A 20,600-nucleotide genomic window follows, 5' to 3' on the forward strand; every position below is an offset into this window, starting at 1 on the left:
GTTATAAACGCCTTTCTGGAACACACGTGGATAGTCATGCTTTCGGTTAGAGATAAGGTAACATTAGGTTGTACATATCAATGACCTTATCTAGAATCAAACCTAATCCGAAATACAAAGTCTGTTTGGGTTGTTGTCGATATGATTTTAGTTAGTGGCGTGATATCTTTATGGAATTTGATAGAATAGCATACGCCTATAGGAAACAATTTCTCCTCAAACATTTTCTTACTTCTTTCAATGTTTGAGTTTTTATATGCCTTTAATCATAGCTTTGCATTTCAAATGAAGCTAGATACCTGCAAAGAAATAGAAAATGCTAATTGCATGTCTTTTTATTTCCGACTACAGTAAATTTGTTGACTCAGTTGTCATGCGAATACTTTAGATCTTGACAAATATGAGTTCTAAGAAAAATTGTTAGGACAAAAAGAGATGTAACGTACATGTCAATAAAACATAAACCGTTAACCGAGCGATATATTAAAAAAATAAAGAATGTAGAATATTAAAAAGAATAAGTTAAAAATATATGAATGAATTTAACAGAGGCTATCAAAGATGTGACATCAACAACAAATTATCCGAATGACTAGAACCATGTACAGAAAGCGATAGAAAAACAGTCTTGTTTCGTGTTTATTATTTTTTTTTTTATTTTTTTTTTTTTTATGTCGGAGCCTTTTTTGGCCAACAACGGTTGCCTTTAATTGCTAAATTCGACTCAATTGAATTTCGGTGGATAGTTGTCTCACTTTTAATCATACCACATCTCCTTATTTTTATATGGTGTACACATTTTTCAGACCATATTATCTTCATGTTAACCATAAAGAGATAAAGTTCTACTTTTGAATTTATTTTCTAACGGGCCATGAAAACAACTAAAAAGTAAAATCACAAAAATACTGAACTCAGAGGAAAATCAATACGGAAAGTCCATAATCACATGGCAAAATCAAATAACAAAACGCATCAAAAACGAATAGACAAGAACTGTCATATTCCTGACTTGGTACAGGCATTTTCAAATGTAGAAAATGGTGGATTAAACCTGGTTCTATAGCGCTAACCCTCTCTCTTTAATAACAGTCTCATCAAATTCCGTTATATTTTTGATCTCTGAAAACAATATGTCGTATTTTAGCATGCGATTCAAATGTAAATGCGTTTATATCTTTATATTGTTTGAGTATTGATACGGAAAACTGATAAAGATAATTACCGGTATATATTAGCCGGTTCGATTTGGTCAAAGCTCATTCCAATAAAACATGCAAAACTGGACCCCAGATAGCAATACTTTGTTGGGCCAACATTGGTGATTAGTTGGCGCAGTTGGTAAACAGTTGGCGTTGGCAGGACAACAAGAGACCAACGTTGGCCCAACAAAACTCAGCCAACAGTTATTTTAACACTGTTGGCCCCTCGTTGGCCCAACAACTTGGCACCAACTGTCATATTTGTATGGTTGGCCTAATGTTGGCCCAACATTTTCTTACCAACTGTTATAAAAGTAGTTCTCAACGATATTTGACTTATGTCATTCATTGGTTCAGTGTAAGATCTTCTGACTGAACCTACTGAACTAATTTTTAACAAACTTTATTTTAATACTCATTGAAATATAAGCCAACATTGTGCCAACATATTACGTACTTGTCTCCCCGTTTTATACCACAGATTTTTTTTTCTTTTTTAAATATTATTCCAAAGTTCAAACAAAAAGATGTGCTATTCATTCTCTTTATCTAATATTTTCAAAATTGTGTAGTCATCTAAATGTATTTATCTTAATGTTTGAATATTTTTTTGCACAAACAAAAAATATTTAAAACCAGCCCAAAAAAAATAAATAAAATTTAAATATAGTTTCATTTGAAAGGCCGTACCGGGTTACCGACCGTGCGAGGGCTGTATAGCCAGTCAAGGTCGTTAAACACTTCCATTTGTTGTTGTACTGGGTCAGCTCTCCTTTACTCGCTATCTTTTGAATGAGGGTTTATTGCTAAATGGTCAACGACATACTACTAAGATGACAGAAACCAATCCATGCCGTACAGAGAGACGTGGTAGTGGCGTACCCGCGTTAACATGCACTCCAAAACCATTGTATCATGGGGAGTGTTATGCCGATTAACATCCGAGGGCTGTATCCTAGGCGTTGGGTGATACGACCTTCATTTCACTGCCTAACGGCTTTGGTCCTGATAACGCTTCCTGTCATCATTAGAACTACGTCCACGATTCATCTACCAGTACTCAATCATCGAGGCTAGCGGGCTGCCAAGCTGACCAAACTGGCCCTGAAAGCAGCCGTTGTGAAGAATAAAGACCAAAATAGTAAAAAAACAAAATCTACTCACCAAAACCAAGATGGCGGCCTCCATATTGCGACCTCCACTACTTGTTCCTGACCCATGGCACCAGAATATTTAAAGCTCACCAAACGCCTTCGGGCACCGAGCCGACCGTGCGAGGGCTGAAAAGCCAGTCAAGGTCGTTAAACACTTCCATATATACTATAATTTTGTCTTATCAATTGATACGAGTGGCACTTAGCCACTCTCCAAACGACAGTTGATTGTATATTACCTTTATACATAGCAGTATAGACTAGAATATACTGAACACTTAAATGTAATACTTAGAAAAGCATATTTAAACATTATTAACGGACGTTGGCCAACTGTTGTACAACCAACAATGGCCCAACATAATTTCACAAAACTAGACTACGTTGGTAGACTGTTGGCAAACAGTTAACTCTGTTGGCAGATTGTTGGCAACTAGTTAACTTTGTTGGCATACTGATGTTGGCCCAACAAAGACCCAACATGCTGGGCCAACGAAGGGTCGATGAGCAAAATGACATTGGCCCAACATAGTTTTCCAACGTGGGCCCAACAATGTTGCCAACAGAATTCCAACGTGGGCCCAACACATGTTTGCTATCTGGGACATAGCTTAAATTCAACGGAAAAAAAAATCTGTATTATCAACTTTGTTTTATTCAAAAGGACCAGAAAATATTGCAAAAATTAGTCAGTGTCCTATATCTAAAGATGCATTGAAAAAACCCGATACATTAAGCTAGTATTGTGTATGTCTTATATTTCCCCATAGAGCCCTTACTTGGTGATATAACACTTATTCCAATCTATTTAATGTTTACAATTAGAAAAATGTGAAGTAATAAGATGTTGAACATTTTTAGATCAACTTTATTTAAAAGTATCAGTTTCTTTGTACTAAAATGTCTTTTACATTTAACCTAGAACAGTTCGAGATAATATAACCTATTCATATATATATAAATGTTCCAGACCGTATGAGTATTTGGACCGTACGCGTACGGTCTGGACCGTATGCGTACTTTTTCAAAATACGCATACGGTCGGACCGTACGCGTACGGTCTGACTGATATTAAGAAGTTGATCAAGCTTATTAGATACAAATGTATATAACAGATCAACATGACTTATATCTCCAATTAATATAAAAAGTTCAACAGCATTTGACATAAAAACTTAATATTTTAACTATTTAAAAAGATCACGCTTATTTAATCTGTTAATCTCCTGTATTTTGCAGGCCGGTAATTCATTAATTGCAGCTCAGTATGCTCATTGAAATTGAAGTTATCGGAAGTAAACATAATGTGGGAGGACAATTGTTTTAGAATATTTATGAACTTTACAAAAGAAATGCATACGCAAAGGAACATGCATTAACAAAACATGTAAATGTAAAAAATACGACTTTCTTATTAGAAGCAAGTGTCACCTTCGGCCAAAGTAACAAAATAGAATTCACGGATATACAATTAAGCAAATATTTAATTTCAATTGTTCGCTTATTCACTTTATCATCGGCCATCTATTTTGTAATAATAACAATTTGTATAACTAAAAATAAAGATTTTGATAAATGTTTGTTTAAATTTAACCCATATGATCCCAAAACGTATGATCAGCTGGACCGTACGCGTATACTCATACGGTCCGACCGTACGCGTATGGTCGGACCGTACGAGTATACGTATACGGTCCGGACCGTACGCGTACGGTCCAAATACTCATATGGTCTGGAACATAAACATATCCGCTTTTTTAGTCTAAGTCGCTACCGATTTGATTTCTACTTAGACAATCCAAAAATGTAAACATTGCAAGTAACGCAAAATAAATCTGAAATATTTGCAATAGAGATCATGTGTGGCTGGTTATAGTGATCGTTAAAAGTTTCTGTGTAGTTTTGTAACCATATAAAGTAAGTTGTGTATGCTTTATTTTTTTAAACTTAATTGTATCCGTGTGATTGAGACCTCGGACAAAGTTGACCCCCATAGTAGTGTCATTCACTCATTGACTAAAAAGATTTTATTAACTTCTTCATCAACTAACCAAATTAAATCCACATCGCGTACTACACATCTTTCTACTTGATACTTTTGCTTTCACTCCAAAAACTTTTTTGGTTAGTTTGATAATCATTGGCGGATCCAGGGGGGGGGGGGTTTCAGGGTTGAAACCCCCCTTCTTTGGGGCCGATCAATACACCTTATCGCTATTTGTCCGCCATTGCTGGAAATCACACAGGTTCCCGTAAAATTTTGACGTCATAAAACAAAATGTCTGACGCCACAATGGAAAAGTGATTGTTGTTGACGTCAAAAGTTCAAGCGGACGGGTCAGCCGGGAATAGCGATAAGGTGTATGCATTTGAATGGGGAAATATAGTTGGAAACTCCGTGTTTGTCCTGGGTTGCGAACGCCCCTGCCGCCTATTCCTTTTGCTTTAACGCTCATGGTACAATGTACTTAGCTCGAAGAATCGGGTTTGGAAAATATTGAAAATGTGAAAAATAGAGTGAGAAAAATTGTCACCCTTGCAAACCCTGAAAATGGAACGTTTCAGATGATTGACACGTTCCTCACACTATTGTGCTAGTCAAGCTTTCCATTTGTAAAAAACTCTCTTGGGAGCCGGATTTATATAAGTTGATTCTTCTTGTTTCCAAATCTCTATTTTTTCCCCTATTGTATAATTGTAATTTGTGCACGTTTGAAAATGAAATATTGTTTCAACTAACTCTCTTAACTCGGCTGCTGGTTTAGAATGTTTTATGTGATGTATTCGTTATTATTCTGTAGTTAGTCACCACTTCGATTTTATCATTTATATATATTATATAGTCATTTTATAAAATTTACTGTTTGAAAAAGTTTGAAAGGATGTTCTTATTCCAGGCAGATAACCCCAGCCGTATTGGTCACAAGTTTTCGGAACTTTTGGTCCTCAGTGCTCTTCAACTTTGTATTTGTTTTAACTTTCGGACTTTTTTCATCTAGGCGTCACTGGTGGGTCTTGTGTGGACGAAACGCATGTTTTGCGTATTACATTTTAAACCTGGTACCTTTTGTTAGCTATCATTCGCGTGTTTTTCTGTCCTATATGTTTTCCCATTTATTTGCATTGCAGTCCTGTCATGTAATGTTGTCATTTTAATGTTATATTTAACATTGCCATAAAAAACGGGAGGTTTGGCATGCCACAAAACCAGGTTCAACCCACCATTTGTTTCTTAAAATGGCCTGTACAACGTCAAGAAATTGGCTTTTGTTGTATTATGGTTTGTGTTACATTTTAATGTTGGGTTTCTGTTGTGTCGTAGTTCTCCCCTTATATTTGATAAGTTTCCATCAGTTATAGTTTGCAACCCGGATTTGTTTTTACTCCCAATCGATTTATACGGTTGCCTGTATTTATTGATTAGTCCAAAGGGTCCAAATGAAAATATATCCCGAGACAATTGTTCATACTATGTTTCTTAGAAAGAAAAAAACCCGTTCTGGTAAAAAGGAGTAATGAAAAAATCCCAGCGAATAACCGTTTTTCTATATATATTAAAAAATCAAGAAAGAAAAATGAAGAAAAAAAACCCCATTAGAACGATAACAGGCCTTATGAGTTCTTTGTTACAATGGTTTAAACATAGCTTTGCAAATTATTATTTACTGTGTTAATGTTATGCTCCTGCTTTAACGAAGGTTACCCTAAATATTTCAAATATCAGTAATTGTTTCAATAATCATAAGAAGGCCTGTTGTACTTTCTCCGAACAGCAAAATGGACTGAAAATCTACACTTATTTAACACATATGAACTATTTGTATTTCAGATCATATTGTGGGTTAAATGAGAAACTTTTCTGCCCGACGTACAGTGATGACATAGTCCATCATTCATGAGTAAACTTTTTCGTTACTGTTCAATATACGTATCGAGGATTTCCACAATGAACGTTAAAAAGCCACCGATTTCTGCCATTGAAGTGCGATCACTGCCTTCTAAAGCAGTGATCAGTACGGAAAAGATTGATGTTTTACAAAGTAGTTCATCTCAGTTGTCTATGGGTGGCGTCGTCAACTTAGAAACGGGCAATTCAAAATCTGATCATTTAACAGTCAATGTAATCGACACAAAATTGGTGACTAAAATGTCACATGAACATCCCTTAATGTCGATATGGAAACCTATTACTAAAAAGAAATACATTTTACCGAAAAACCTATTGGAAAAGGTCACATCTATAATACAAATGGTATATACTACTAACGAAAGTATAAGTTTTAATCAGGTTGTGGACACACACTCAGAAACCGTTAAACTGACTAGCTCAAATGTTGTGAGTAAAACTGGTGAGCAGAGTCTTGATAAACAAAAAATTGAAAAGCAAACAAAAACAAAACCATTAAGTAAGATAACTTTGAAAATTACAGATGTTAAAGATGAGCAAGTAAACACTAATTCTATATCGAAATTTAAAAGACCCGAGGTCAACACTCAGAATTATAATGTAAAAGGTCAAAAATCTGACACGAAATCCAATAAGAAAGGAAGTACATTAAAAAATGAAAACAATCGGAAGTCAAGTCAACACGGTCATTATGTGGATCAAAACAGCCAATCAATGACAGCCAAAAGTTTAGCTGTGCCATACAAATCATCCGCGCGAGGTATGCACAATAAAACAGACAAAGATAAGGAAACACACGCTGTGGTAAATGTAAATTCAAGGGACTCGAAAAGGAAAGATGTAAATGTAGAAAGTAAATCGGAAAGCAATTCTACAGAAGATAAGAAAAAGAAAAATGGTAAACCTACAAGCAAAATAAACAAACAGGTCAAGGAAAGTCAGCTAAATGAAGAAAGCACCATTAATAAGGGTTTTCAAAGGAATATGGAGCATGATATAGACCAGACAAAGGGGGACAAGAAAAGAGTGCATGGAAACGGTATCAAATCAGCAGAACCATCAGAATGTCACATTAAAGATGTTTTTGAAAATGATTTCTTGCCAATGATATCACCTGATGTTTTACAAAGTGAGGATTGTGGACCATATAATTTAGAAGATCTCTTCACAGGTAAGCGTCCCTACTTTTTTGTATTGAATTAAAATGATTTATTTCTTTAAAGCCTCTGTATCATTAAAAGCATTAATGTATTGGAAATTGAATTCGCCATGTTCTTACAACGATCTGGTATGCATAAAACACAGAACTGTTACATTCAGTTTTAACGATTTTATAATATCATGGTTCTGGTCTGTATCTTTACAGTACCGTTCAGTATAAAAAGAGAAGTGCAAAACGTTTAATTGACAGCACTACTCTCCGGGTGCAGAATTTTCTCGCTGTGTTGAAGACCAATTGGTGGCCTTGAACTGTATTTTGCCCTTGTTTCGGGTTATGATCTCTGACATTCTCAATTTCATTAAACGTTTTTCGGCTCTATTATTTGAACACTTCAGTCTCAACCCTATTTGTATACACATACTAGGCACACTATTGTACAGCAATTTGTAAACACTAAACAAGGGTAAATTCAAACTTAACTTAATAAATGTACTTATGCGACTTGTGTTTCTAAATAGTTTTACCTATATAAAACGTAGGTATTTTGGATAACAAATGTGAAGAATGGAAGAAAAGGGACAATAAACAAGCAAAGAAGAAAACAGCAAGAAACTACCACGACGACAGAAAAGAACGAAAAAAGCCTCCAAACTATTTTGTGGCCATTCAGATAACTAACCCAGAGGCATGTTGTTATTTATTTCTCATTACTTGTATTCTTGCGTCAGTATAACTAATGTTTCATATTGTAATTCAATTCAAAATTACAAGACTCTCTGTTTCTGTCTAATCACATAAACGGTACTTTTAATGCAACAACAGCATTTCGAAAACTATTGTTTCTTAAGTGATGTTTTAAAGGGGATTTACATTTGTTTACCTCGCATCTTTTAAATATATATAATTCTAGCGTATTTCGTTGAGCATTTATGTTGTCTTTTTTATTTCGAATATTCTTTTGGTATCCTTTCTCCCTTGAACAGGATGAATGTTGAACATAAGAGTTTTGCAGACTCCATTATGATTATGTTGACCTACATAAAACCTTTAAAAATATTGCAGCAGATACGTCTTCATATCGTAGCGATGGAAGTAAAACAACAAACATATCGAACTCCAAGGAAAATAAAAAACTATTTACAAACAGTATTTGGTGAGTTAAAAAACGAAATAATTTCTGATTTTGATTTCTATTAAAAATTCTAATGTAGAAATATGAATACTTTTTAGATCATCAGAGGAATTGGATATGTTCAGACAGGCATGTGTAAATCCAATGAGTTTCTGAAGAAGGCCATGATTCCAATTCCAACTCTTCATCTTACACTAAGAGTTGCCTGTTTAGAAAATGACGAAGAAATTTCAAGGTACGCACATGCATTAATTTCCTTAAACATGTTAAAGTTAATTCTCGGCAACCACGGGTGCTTGAATGTTAAACCTTTAGTAATGCATTGCTCAATATTAAATGAATAATGTGTTTTCTGTGTCCAGTCATTTGAAACATCGTGTAATGGACATTTATTTCAATGCACACTTCTATATCATGCCAAGAGATTCACTCAACTCAACAGCGGAAGTTTATTCGCATATGCTTGATATTAATTCCTGTTTCAGTTGAGTGAATTACCGATGGCGTCATAACAATTATATGTTATCTTGAATATGCAAGGAAAAAAAGAAAATAATGTCTTGTAAAAACTTCTCTGGGGGTCGTCTGTTGACTGTTTGTGTTCTGTTTTTGGATAAGGATAGTCTGTTTGTGTTCAAATTGATCTTTGATTGCCCTTTTTATATCGTCTTACATATTTTCATCGATGTTTTATCACTTTTGAAAATAAATCCATCATAGATGCCAGGATTTTTATTTAACATTTGGGCAGAGCGCGTTTCGTTAACAAAAGACTCATCGGTGACGCTCGAATAAAAAATGAGGACAAATAAAGTACGCAAAAGACTGTGGTAACCTTCAGCTACCGTAATTACTTTAATTCAATTTTATTTTGGGTTTACTCTAGAATGACCAAAGCATTAGACCAGTGTGTTGAAACATTCAATAAAGACAGCAAAGAAATGATTACCTTAGATGTAAAAGATATTGAAAGTTTTAGGAATGAGGTAGTGTTTGCCAATGTACAGAAAGACGAGTGTCTAACACAAGTAATCAAACTCTCTGGTAAGAAGTAAAGATGTATGTTGCATTCTTCCTCTATCCCCTCCACTTAGTTTTGTCTAAATCTTCGACTACAATTGTCCATTAACACAAAATTTAATGTTATATTCTTCGCTTGAATTGTCAAATATAAATGAAATTGACCATCCTGTCAGCAAATTTCTTGGATCTGTTTACGATAGCAAATAACCAAGTTGAACATATTTGTTTTTATCAACGTCCCATTGTTAACAATATCTTTGTATGAGGTCAATTAAAGGAAACTTCCATATGGCATAGCAAGGACTAAGTAAGTAATTAAAGGAAAGCGAAGAGTAGACTATATATTTGATTTACATGTAATTCCCTAGAATTGCATATACATTTATTGTATGATGATGTGGACATATGCTTTCTGTTTCGCACTGATATATGTTAACGCCATATTACAGATATCCTTGAGGAATGTTGTCAAACCAATTATGTACCTTCATCTGATGGGAAAGGCTTTACACCACACATCACTATAACCAAACTGACAAAATTACCATTTAAGTTGAAGAAAAATGGTATGTTATACGTATTGCAAATATTTGTATCTACAAAGCAAACAATGTCAATAACGTTTTTATAGTTAAATAAAAAGATCTGACTGTGCTGGACGAATATGACCAGTTAAATAAAAAGATCTGACTGTGATGGATGAATATGACCAGTTAAATAAAAAGATCTGACTGTGATGGATGCATATGACCAGTTAAATAAAAAGATTTGACTGTGATGGATGAATATGACCAGTTAAATAAAAAGATCTGACTGTGATGGATGAATATGACAAGTTAAATAAAAAGATCTGACTGTGATGGATGAATATGACCAGTTAAATAAAAAGATCTGACTGTGATGGATGAATATGACCAGTTAAATAAAAAGATCTGACTGTGATGGATGAATATGACCAGTTAAATAAAAAGATCTGACTGTGATGGATGAATATGACCAGTTAAATAAAAAGATCTGACTGTGATGGATGAATATGACCAGTTAAATAAAAAGATCTGACTGTGATGGATGAATATGACCAGTTAAATAAAAAGATCTGACTGTGATGGATGAATATGACCAGTTAAATAAAAAGATCTGACTGTGATGGATGATTATGACCAGTTAAATAAAAAGATCTGACTGTGATGGATGAATATGACCAGTTAAATAAAAAGATCTGACTGTGATGGATGAATATGACCAGTTAAATAAAAAGATCTGACTGTGATGGATGAATATGACCAGTTAAATAAAAAGATCTGACTGTGATGGATGAATATGACCAGTTAAATAAAAAGATCTGACTGTGATGGATGAATATGACCAGTTAAATAAAAAGATCTGACTGTGATGGATGAATATGACCAGTTAAATAAAAAGATCTGACTGTGATGGATGAATATGACCAGTTAAATAAAAAGATCTGACTGTGATGGATGAATATGACCGTGATATCTACTCCAAAACTCACCTGACTGAAACAGCAGTATGAGCTTTTAACCTGCCATCTGGAAAACACATATACTGTATATGTATTTAATTGATACAATAGAGAAAATTGTTCTCGATTTTTGTACAATTTAAAATTGATGATATGTGTTACTACTCCAAGTTGACAACTATCATCCGATTTCAAAGTAAACTACAGTGATATATCCAATCTAAGGATGAATGTAGAAGATTTCAAAGAACAATCTTTCTTTGAAATAGTGTTCTGCATAGTTTCAATCTCAATCAAAACATGGGGCCCGAGTGGTCTAATGTGTTACTACTGTAATCACTATTAAGTCAACACTAGCAAGTCAACACTGAGGTTGTGAGTTAGAACCCCGCTCGTGCGGGTGCACTCGTCTCCAATCTTAATTGACTAGGATTGTCAGTTTTCCTATCGAAGGTCGGTGGTTTTCTCCTGGCACTCCAGCTTCCTCCACCAATAAAAAACTGTCCTCCACGAAATAGCCTAAATGCGGTGCTTATAAGTGGCGTTAAAACACCAAAAAACAATCAATCAATCAAAACATGAATTGGAAAACAAAATTATAGCAGAAACAAATTATGTATTTATTGTTGCTCATCCTTAAATAGTTATCAAAGGTACCAGGATTATAATTTAGTACGCCAGACGCGCGTTTCGTTTACATAAGACTCATCAGTGACGCTCATATCAAAATATTTATAAAGCCAAACAAGTTCAAAGTTGAAGAGCATTGAGGATCCAAAATTCCAAAAAAGTTGTGCCAAATACGGCTAAGGAAATCTATGCCTGGGATAAGAAAGTCCTTAGTTTTTTTTCGAAAAATTCAAAGTTTTGTATACAGGAAATTTATTAAAATGACCACATTATTGATATTCATGTCAACACCGAAGTGTTGACTACTGGGCTGGTGATACCCTCGGGGACGAAACGTCCACCAGCAGTGGCATCGACCCAGTGGTGTAAATAGTTATCAAAGGTACCAGGCTTATAATTTAGTACGCCAGACGCGCGTTTCGTCTACATAAGACTCATCAGTGACGCTCATATCAAAATATTTATAAAGCCAAACAAGTTCAAAGTTGAAGAGCATTGAGGATCCAAAATTCCAAAAAAGTTGAGCCAAATACGGCTAAGGAAATCTATGCCTGGGATAAGAAAGTCCTTAGTTTTTCGAAAAATTCAAAGTTTTGTATACAGGAAATTAAAAAAATGACCACATTATTGATATTCATCATGTTCATGTCAACACCGAAGTGTTGACTACTGGGCTGGTTATAATGTTTTGCAGTGTTATTTACATGTAAGCGTTGAAAATGCGAATTCTGAAGAGAATGCCTCAAATATACAGTATTGTGAAAAATTGATAGCTGCTATACCTGAATTATTACAGGTAAATAACTGCTTCTAATCATGTACGTTTATATTTACATAAAAGTAAAGAAAATTGACCCATCTACATACAGAAGCTACAAGAATGATCAGTTTGGTAAACAACTAGTTACATGCTTGCAGTTATGTTCCATGCATAAACCAAAAGATAGGACAGGTTATTACCATGTCTCCCATCTTACTCAAATGTTAAGTAAGTTTTATGTTACATATCTAACTAAAGGATATAATGAAGTCGCTCTCCAATGTAATTGCTATTTTCCCTATATTACCATATATTGTTACGAAAGTTGCATTATCCATTCTTCATCCATACACCAAAGGACTGGGTAGGCTATTGCAATATTTCGCATCTCATCCCAATGTTATGTTAAGTCAATGTTTCGTTTTCAAACTAATGAATAAACTCATCATAGATACCAGAATTAAAATTTTGTATTTGCCCAAGACGCGTGCCTAGTCCACAAAAGATCCAACAGCGCTGCTCGAATAAAAAACAAAACAAAAGGCAAAATAAAACACGAGTTTTAAGATCAAAGAACCAAAAATTCCTGAACGTTTTGACAAATACAGCTAAGGAAATCTACTCCTGGGGTAGAAATATTATACAGTATGACCATGTGTCACATCTCAATCAAATACTATGAAAGGTTCAAGTTACATGTACACACCAAATGATCGGGCAGGATATTACACTGTTTTCAAACTCAATCCAACGTAATGTAATCATGAACAAACCAACGGATAGGGCAGGATATTACGAAAGTACGATATTACCATGTTTCATATTCACTCCAATGTTGCATATCTTAACTATAATGAATTATTTATCTTAAATTTGAATTTAATCTTTAAAACTAGCAAATTGTTCAAATTGTTTTGTATGATCTAAAAGTGTTTGATAATTTATTATTTGTTTGAATACGAGTGTATTATAAGTTTTAAAAAGGGTAGGCTTCTAATAGATTATATTTGATGGCAGTGAATTTTAATGACCTGTGAATTTAGATTAAATTTATTTCGACACTGGCTCTTACGTTTTGTCTGCATGAAAAATTAAGCTATGTGAAGTTTTAAATGCATTAAGAAATGGCGAAATGAGTTATGAAATCTTTGTATAAGTTATAAAGGGAATATTAGTTTACATAACTATGAGTCTCGTAAATCAATTTAGAATACATAAATCATGAACAATACCCAATAGAAGAAAGTAAATATTCTGCAGTTTATATTTTTATACTAAATAAACTCATCATAGATACCAGGATTGAAATTTTATATTTATGCCAGACGCGCGTTTCGTCAACAAAAGACTCATCAGTGACGCTCGAACGACAAAATGTTAAAAGGCCAAATAAAGTACGGAGTTGTAATTTATTGATGTCTATTAATATGCATTTTTTTTACAGAGTACAGACAATACACTACATACTCCAGGGATACCTATACCATTTCTGATGCTGCTCATATTTTGGTAACAACAGTCATCTCAGAAACAATTCATCGTTTAAATAGAACTTACAATGGGACATTAGATAAAAAGACGACTTGACTCAAATTTCAAATGGAGGATTAACCTTTCGTCGGAAAAAATTGGTTGATTGTACATAATATACATTCTCATAATAGTTTTGTTTTGAAATTCGAATGTGGTGGTACAATACAATATAATGTATTAGTATGTCTAAACCTCCTGATTGACATGTGTTAGTACCCAATTCACAAAAAATCCAGATGGCCACGTAATTACCGTTGCGTCAACATCGTCAATAACACTTCTCTGCGAAAGGGGTGATAAAAAATATCGGACTAAATGCATCAATTGGAAATACTGATGGATACAGTGTATGATTATGTCATTCAAAGATCTAAACACTAGAAAGAAGACGTATATACTCTTTCCGAATGTGAGGTCGTTGATACAAAATTAAGAAATTAGATGGGTGTATCAATATCCATGCTACGTCAATCTTTGAAAACCCAAAATGTTGCAAAACACCTTTCCTTCCTCCATGAAAAATATGTTGCTGTCACAGTAGATGAAGCTCCAAACTACATCGTTTTCGTGTGAAAATCTCATTACATAAACAGCTTGATAAATTAATAAGTTATTGCGAATTCATTTGGAAACTCAACATAGACCCCACGACACTTACTAAAGAGGAAATCCTGGATAATCCTAACACCTATGATTCCTTTGGTGCTATGTTCCTTTGAAATTTCAAGCAAAGACGAAGAATTGGTTCTTTAATCACTGTAGTGGATACATAAACTACATAAGTGTTCTTACAAACAACGGTATACTGCTGGGTCTTCCAAGTGCTTCATGAAACCCCTTTCTAAATTATCAGCATCTTTTGTATCAGCAAGCAAAGTCGGGCATAAAATTTATTGTGAAATTTGCCTTTTTCTAGAGTTGGCGTGAATCAGATGTGGATACTGAAAAATTCCAAAGATCTTTTAGAGTACATACAATCTAAGACTCTGTCAGCTTGTAACAGTATTAAAATATTTTACTTTTCTACACTTTACACAAAAATTGCCTATTCCAACTAAAAGACAAATTGAAAGAGTGAGTATTGCCTCAGCTTGTGTCATAAAAAAGAATGGCTAACGTAGATACAAGTATCTTGTCCATGGGAGGGATAAATCCTACTTTGTAAAAAATTACTCTGATTCAAGAAGCTTGATTTCTTGATTGAAAACATATTTGTTCCGTTTGGAGGGCGTGTTTTTCAACATACTATCGGCATTACCATGGGAGCCAATTAGACCCGCTAGTTGCCGTTGTATGTTGTTCATGTAGGAACGTCTTATAAAGAAAACAAAGACGTTAGTTATATCCTTCAACTTTACTTCCCGCTGTATATTTTCTCTCACTAAATATTTCAAAATTTGGGGAAAATGATGATCGCATCTATCCCTTCGAACTGGAGATAAAGGATACAATATATACAGTTACTTCTGCCTCATATTTTGACTTACATCTAGAAATTTACCATGAGAATCGGTTGAAATCAAAACAATGACAATAGAGAAGATACCAACTTCCCAATTTTTAACTTTTCTTTTCTATATAACAACATTCCAACAGCGCCTGCATACGGAGTATATAACTCCCTATTTATATGATATTTTCGGGCTTGTATTTCCTATAATGATTTCATTGATAGAGGATTGCTGTTCACAGGGAAGCTGTTAACCAAGAGATCCAAATGGTGCAGTTGAAGTCATCCCTTCGTACATTTTACAGACGCCATCACCAGCTGGTTGACCGTTATAGAATGCCCGTTTAAAAGATTATAACGAATATGTTCCTTATGTCATAACTACAATTCAATTCCCTTTTCACGAATGTGACCTACCGAATTAGACTATTTACCGTATTTGTAATAACATAATCAACACAACGGTTGCTACATGTGAAGCAGGATATATCCCTTCCGAGAACCTGAGATCACTCCCAAGTTTGGACGGGTTCGTTTTGCTTCGTATTCTGTTATACATGTTGTGTCTTGTGTACTATTTGTTTGTTTGTCTTTTTGTTGTGAGTTTATTTTCGATCTTTGAGTTTGACTGTCCCTCTGGTATATTTCACCTTCTTTTATTAACTAATCAAAACAAAATTCTTATGTAAGGTGTACATATGGTTGTTCTAAAGGAAACTGGCTATGCCATGGAAAAAAATCAGGAAAAACAACGAAAAGACAAACAACACTTCTATAAACAAAAAGTATACAACAAAGACTGAACAGCATCAAAATACATGAGTGATCATGAAGGATAAGCAGACTATGAACTACTTGAAACACCCGTCGTAATGTTCCCATAAAATATGTTAAATACCTTAAAAGTGACAAATAACGACAAATTTAGTATACTGCTACTAGTATTCAAAAGTCATACATCGATTGAAAGAAAACGAATTTGGGTCACAATCTATAACAGAGGGAAACGCAACAACTATGAGAGGAAAAACAACGAAACAACAGAACAATGAAGTGCAACAAAAACAAACAACAATGCAACATACATAGAAACGAACTATTATATAACAACTGCAATATTCCTGGACTTGGTACAGGATATTTTAAGGAAAAATGGTGGATTAAAACCAATTCAAAGTTAGATAAAAGCGTCGGAACTGACCTAGAAAAATAACGTTTTCCATCCTCCAAATCGGTTATACAATAAAATAGAGTCTTCGTCATCTGATGGAGGTATATCACACGAAAATTTTATATCAGGAACAAAAACATAAATAAAAAAAGTACCGGTGTCGGCTGCATTTACGCATTAATTGTTATTATGTCCGACTCCGTTTCTTGGGAACAATTAGTGGTTAGTCAAATATATTTTGTATGCTATGCAGCGGTATAAGCTTCGGCACATCTCATTTAAAAGGAGTTTTTTGGCACCACCTCAGTCATGGTTTAAGTATTGCATTTTAATATCAACATTAAATAAAGGCGTAACATAACTGTACGTTTAAAGTTTTCTGAAAAATCAATGGTGTTACAAATATGTTGGCATAATATGATATTTACTTAAAATTCGAGTGGAGCATACTTAAAACCCATTATTCATTGCCATAAATGACAACCGAAAATATTGGTCAACATACCCCGTGTCTTTTAAAAAGTGAAGTACCATACGAATAGAAACGGGAAATGTCGTTGTAAAACTTCCAGAAAATCATTCAGTTTGTCGGATAGGAAAAGAAAGTAAGAATTCTAGCCAAACGACAACGTTCGTTAGATATAATTCAACACCAAGCTATTAGAAGGTATGGTATAAATAACATTTTTTTATTATAACAATTACACTTATCAGTTGAAATTCGTTTTGATATTGTTCCAATTTTACTTTTTTTGTCTCCCTTTTTTGTTCCTTAAATTTTCATTTTAATTTTGCGGTATGTCGAAACAATATTTTGTATAACCATCAAAAGCCTTACATGTACCTAAAATGCAGAGAATCTGACCAAAATAAGGAGATGCGGTATGATTGCTAATGCGACAACTATCCACCAAGTTTAAATGAAGTTGATTTAAGCAATTATAGACAACCGTACGGCCTTCACAAGTGACAATGAATAATCACATTTTAATTGATTACATGATAAATGTTATGTGATGTCTTCTTTCCCAGAATAAACAAACTACATTCATATTTTTAGGCAGTTAAGCTGCCTAATGCGAGCACCCTGGTTTTGTGTGCTACCCAATAAGTGCTGAAATACGTGCCATTGTTATCATCTAGCTGTCTACTATATTATTTATAACTTATTGGACAGTTTTTTCATACTTTTCATTCTGGATTACAAAAAATATAACCAGAAAAACCTTAAATGATCGTCGATTTTCCCAAAAGTTTTGAAGTTGCACATAGGAAGTAGAGCACATTAGGAATCCTTATGTAGCTTATTATTCCCTGAACTTTTGGCTAAGCTGTCAAAGAACAAATGTATGAAATATTTAATCGCCGAAAATCTCTAAAGACGAGAAGTTTAGATTTCCCAAATTGCAAAAGTCGTAGGAATATTGTTTGTCGTTAATACGTAGTCAACTACGTATATATACGTCAGTATAAGTTCAACTGATCACGCGATTGGCGGCAATTTTGAATTAGAAGACGAAATTTCTTTTCAATTTGGACGCAGGTGTTCAAATTAGCGGTGGTCCGATGTCTGCGACCTTCCACTTTTGCAGTCGGACTTTCTACTTGCCCAAGTTACTAGCTACGCTCGACGGACCTTGAAAGAAAAAAATAACTTTGCAAACATTTTTACCAAAGTTTCCGAATAAACGATCTCAAACTTATTTTCATCGTAATTATTCATGTTCAATTTGTTCAACCGCTAGCTTTATCTAGAAAATCGCCGATAAATAATGTGTAAATCCAAGCAAAATCGTATCTCACTATCTGTCAAAAACAACATTCAAAATAAAATGGCTGCCGCGAGAAGCCAATACAATATCGGATTCGATTACGGAAGCGGATAAGGGTAATCCCGGGTTTTGGCTTTAAACTAAAAAAAATCAAGAGAGGTGACAAAATACATCTATGCATTGTAAATAAATATAAACACTAGAATTAAAAACCGAAAGAAAGACAAATCAGAAAATATTTTGTACACCAATTTTAATGTCAAAATCCAATACAATGTGACAGTTGGGAACAGTTTATCTAACAATATATATGTTCCTGGTAACAGTATAAATTTTCTTTATCAGTGATAAATGTTGGTAATGTATGTTAAATGCTTTTCAAGTTAAACATATTTCTGCAATTTTAAGGGGTATTTTTTCTTCTCAATTTTGATAAGTCAGTTAAAATAGCTGGAAGTTTCTTATATAAAAAAGATGTGGTATGCTTGCCAATGAGACAACTATTCACAAGAGACCAAAATGACCAAAACTTGGTAACGATCAAGATCCCCAACCCTAAACATGCTAAACCATATATATTCACGTATGGGACAATATAACAAATCATAAGAAATATAGGTGGAGGTCGTTGGAGAATTTATAACGGTCTAGATCCACAATCTTTAACAATATATATTTATGAAATGGGAAAATAAAACAAATCAAATGAAATATATGGTCACTGTACACCCTCCTGTTTGAGAACTTGGAAAAATTCCAGATCATCACCCCTTGACCATATATACTCATGTATAAATCAAATGAAATATAGGGGAAGTCCCTGTGGTCACCCTACCCCTCTTGTTTAAGAACTTTGAAACAGATGGGATCCCCAACTCTAAATTAAATGAAATATAGGGGGAGTCCCTGCAGTCACCCTACCCCTCCTGATTGAGAAATTGGAAACAGTCGAACTCCCACCTTTAAATTAAACCATATATATTCATGTATGAGCACTAATCAAATGAAATATAGGGAGAGTCCTTAGGGTCACCTACCCACTCCTGTTTGATAAATTAGAAACAGAGGAGATCCCCACCCCTCAAACATATATATTTATGTATTGGACAATATAACAAATCAAATGAAATATAGGGGAAGTCACTGGGGCCCCCACCCCCTCCTGTTTGAAAACTTGATAACGGTCGAGATTCCCACCCATAAACCATATAAATTTATGTATGGGACAATATAAACAATCAAATGAAAAATAGGAGTAGTCCCTAGGGCCACCCCACACTCTCTTGTGTGTGTTTTGACAACTTTTAAAAGATTGAGATACCAACACCTAAACCATATTCATTCCTGTTTGTCATTTCAAAAAAGATTGAAAGACATGCAAGGTCAATCTCATATGCATATCACTTTGCTTGACCCTAACACCTGTCATTTTATTCCAAACTTCGACATTATGGACTTGAGGTGAAGGTGGAAGTCTTTTACCTTTACTATGGACAGGTCAGTCAGACCTCACCGTTGATCCCTGTAGTAGTAAACATTTGTCTGATTTGTGTCTCATAACTTTTGTACTGTACAACACAAACTTAGTTTTCTTTCCAGGGAAGCAAGTCCACTCATACTTTTATAAGCTCGTACTAAAGACAACTTGAACTACTGACAGTCAACTAATACGAACAATTGCGATCAACTTAAAGAACTGCAATCATTGAAAATTTGTACCACTGCTGACTCGTGAAAGACTCATGACCATTCGTGGTCATGTGCGTTGCTATTGAAAACCTTGATAAAATATGAATTATTTGCTATAAAGATTAATTCATTAAATGAACATAAATGTACAATTATATATGAATGTTTAATGTTTGTTCTTTTAAATCCTAAAAAAAATAATTGAAGCAACATTGCTACAGTCTTCATAATTATGTTTGCCTTGGTTTTTGGTTAACTGCCTACAGTGCTTACGGCGCTTTGATTATCCGTTACCAAGCCCATGCTGTCTCGGAGGGTGTATTTAGTTTTATTATTGTTCGTCTGTACGTACGTCTGTCCGTTCTTGTAAAAGTTGATTTGTGTTCTCTAACTTCAGTTTGCCTCAACCAAATGCAATGAAAGAGGGACGAAAGATACCAAAGGGACAGTCAAACTCATAAATCGAAAATAAACTGACAACCATGGCTAAAAGTAAAAAAAGACAAACAGAAAAACACATGACACAACAAAG

At 34.3% G+C, this 20,600-nt stretch overlaps 1 protein-coding gene across 1 annotated transcript in view; it reads left to right on the plus strand.

The window, feature by feature from the left end:
* Window positions 1-4,128: 4,128 nt before the first annotated feature.
* LOC139504603 (myb-like protein X) overlaps window positions 4,129-20,600 on the plus strand; it is a 68,191-nt gene continuing 51,719 nt past the window's right edge. The window contains exons 1-8 of the mRNA XM_071294657.1: window positions 4,129-4,273; window positions 6,186-7,434; window positions 7,965-8,110; window positions 8,656-8,792; window positions 9,444-9,601; window positions 10,030-10,146; window positions 12,535-12,681; window positions 13,898-14,070. Coding sequence (XP_071150758.1) covers window positions 6,252-7,434; window positions 7,965-8,110; window positions 8,656-8,792; window positions 9,444-9,601; window positions 10,030-10,146; window positions 12,535-12,681; window positions 13,898-14,040 — 2,031 coding nt within the window. The 5' untranslated portion in view covers window positions 4,129-4,273; window positions 6,186-6,251 and the 3' untranslated portion in view covers window positions 14,041-14,070. The remainder of the gene's footprint in view (window positions 4,274-6,185; window positions 7,435-7,964; window positions 8,111-8,655; window positions 8,793-9,443; window positions 9,602-10,029; window positions 10,147-12,534; window positions 12,682-13,897; window positions 14,071-20,600) is intronic.

The sequence above is a fragment of the Mytilus edulis genome, chromosome 1 (assembly GCF_963676685.1).
Source record: "Mytilus edulis chromosome 1, xbMytEdul2.2, whole genome shotgun sequence".
NCBI classification, from domain to species: Eukaryota; Metazoa; Mollusca; class Bivalvia; order Mytilida; family Mytilidae; genus Mytilus; species Mytilus edulis.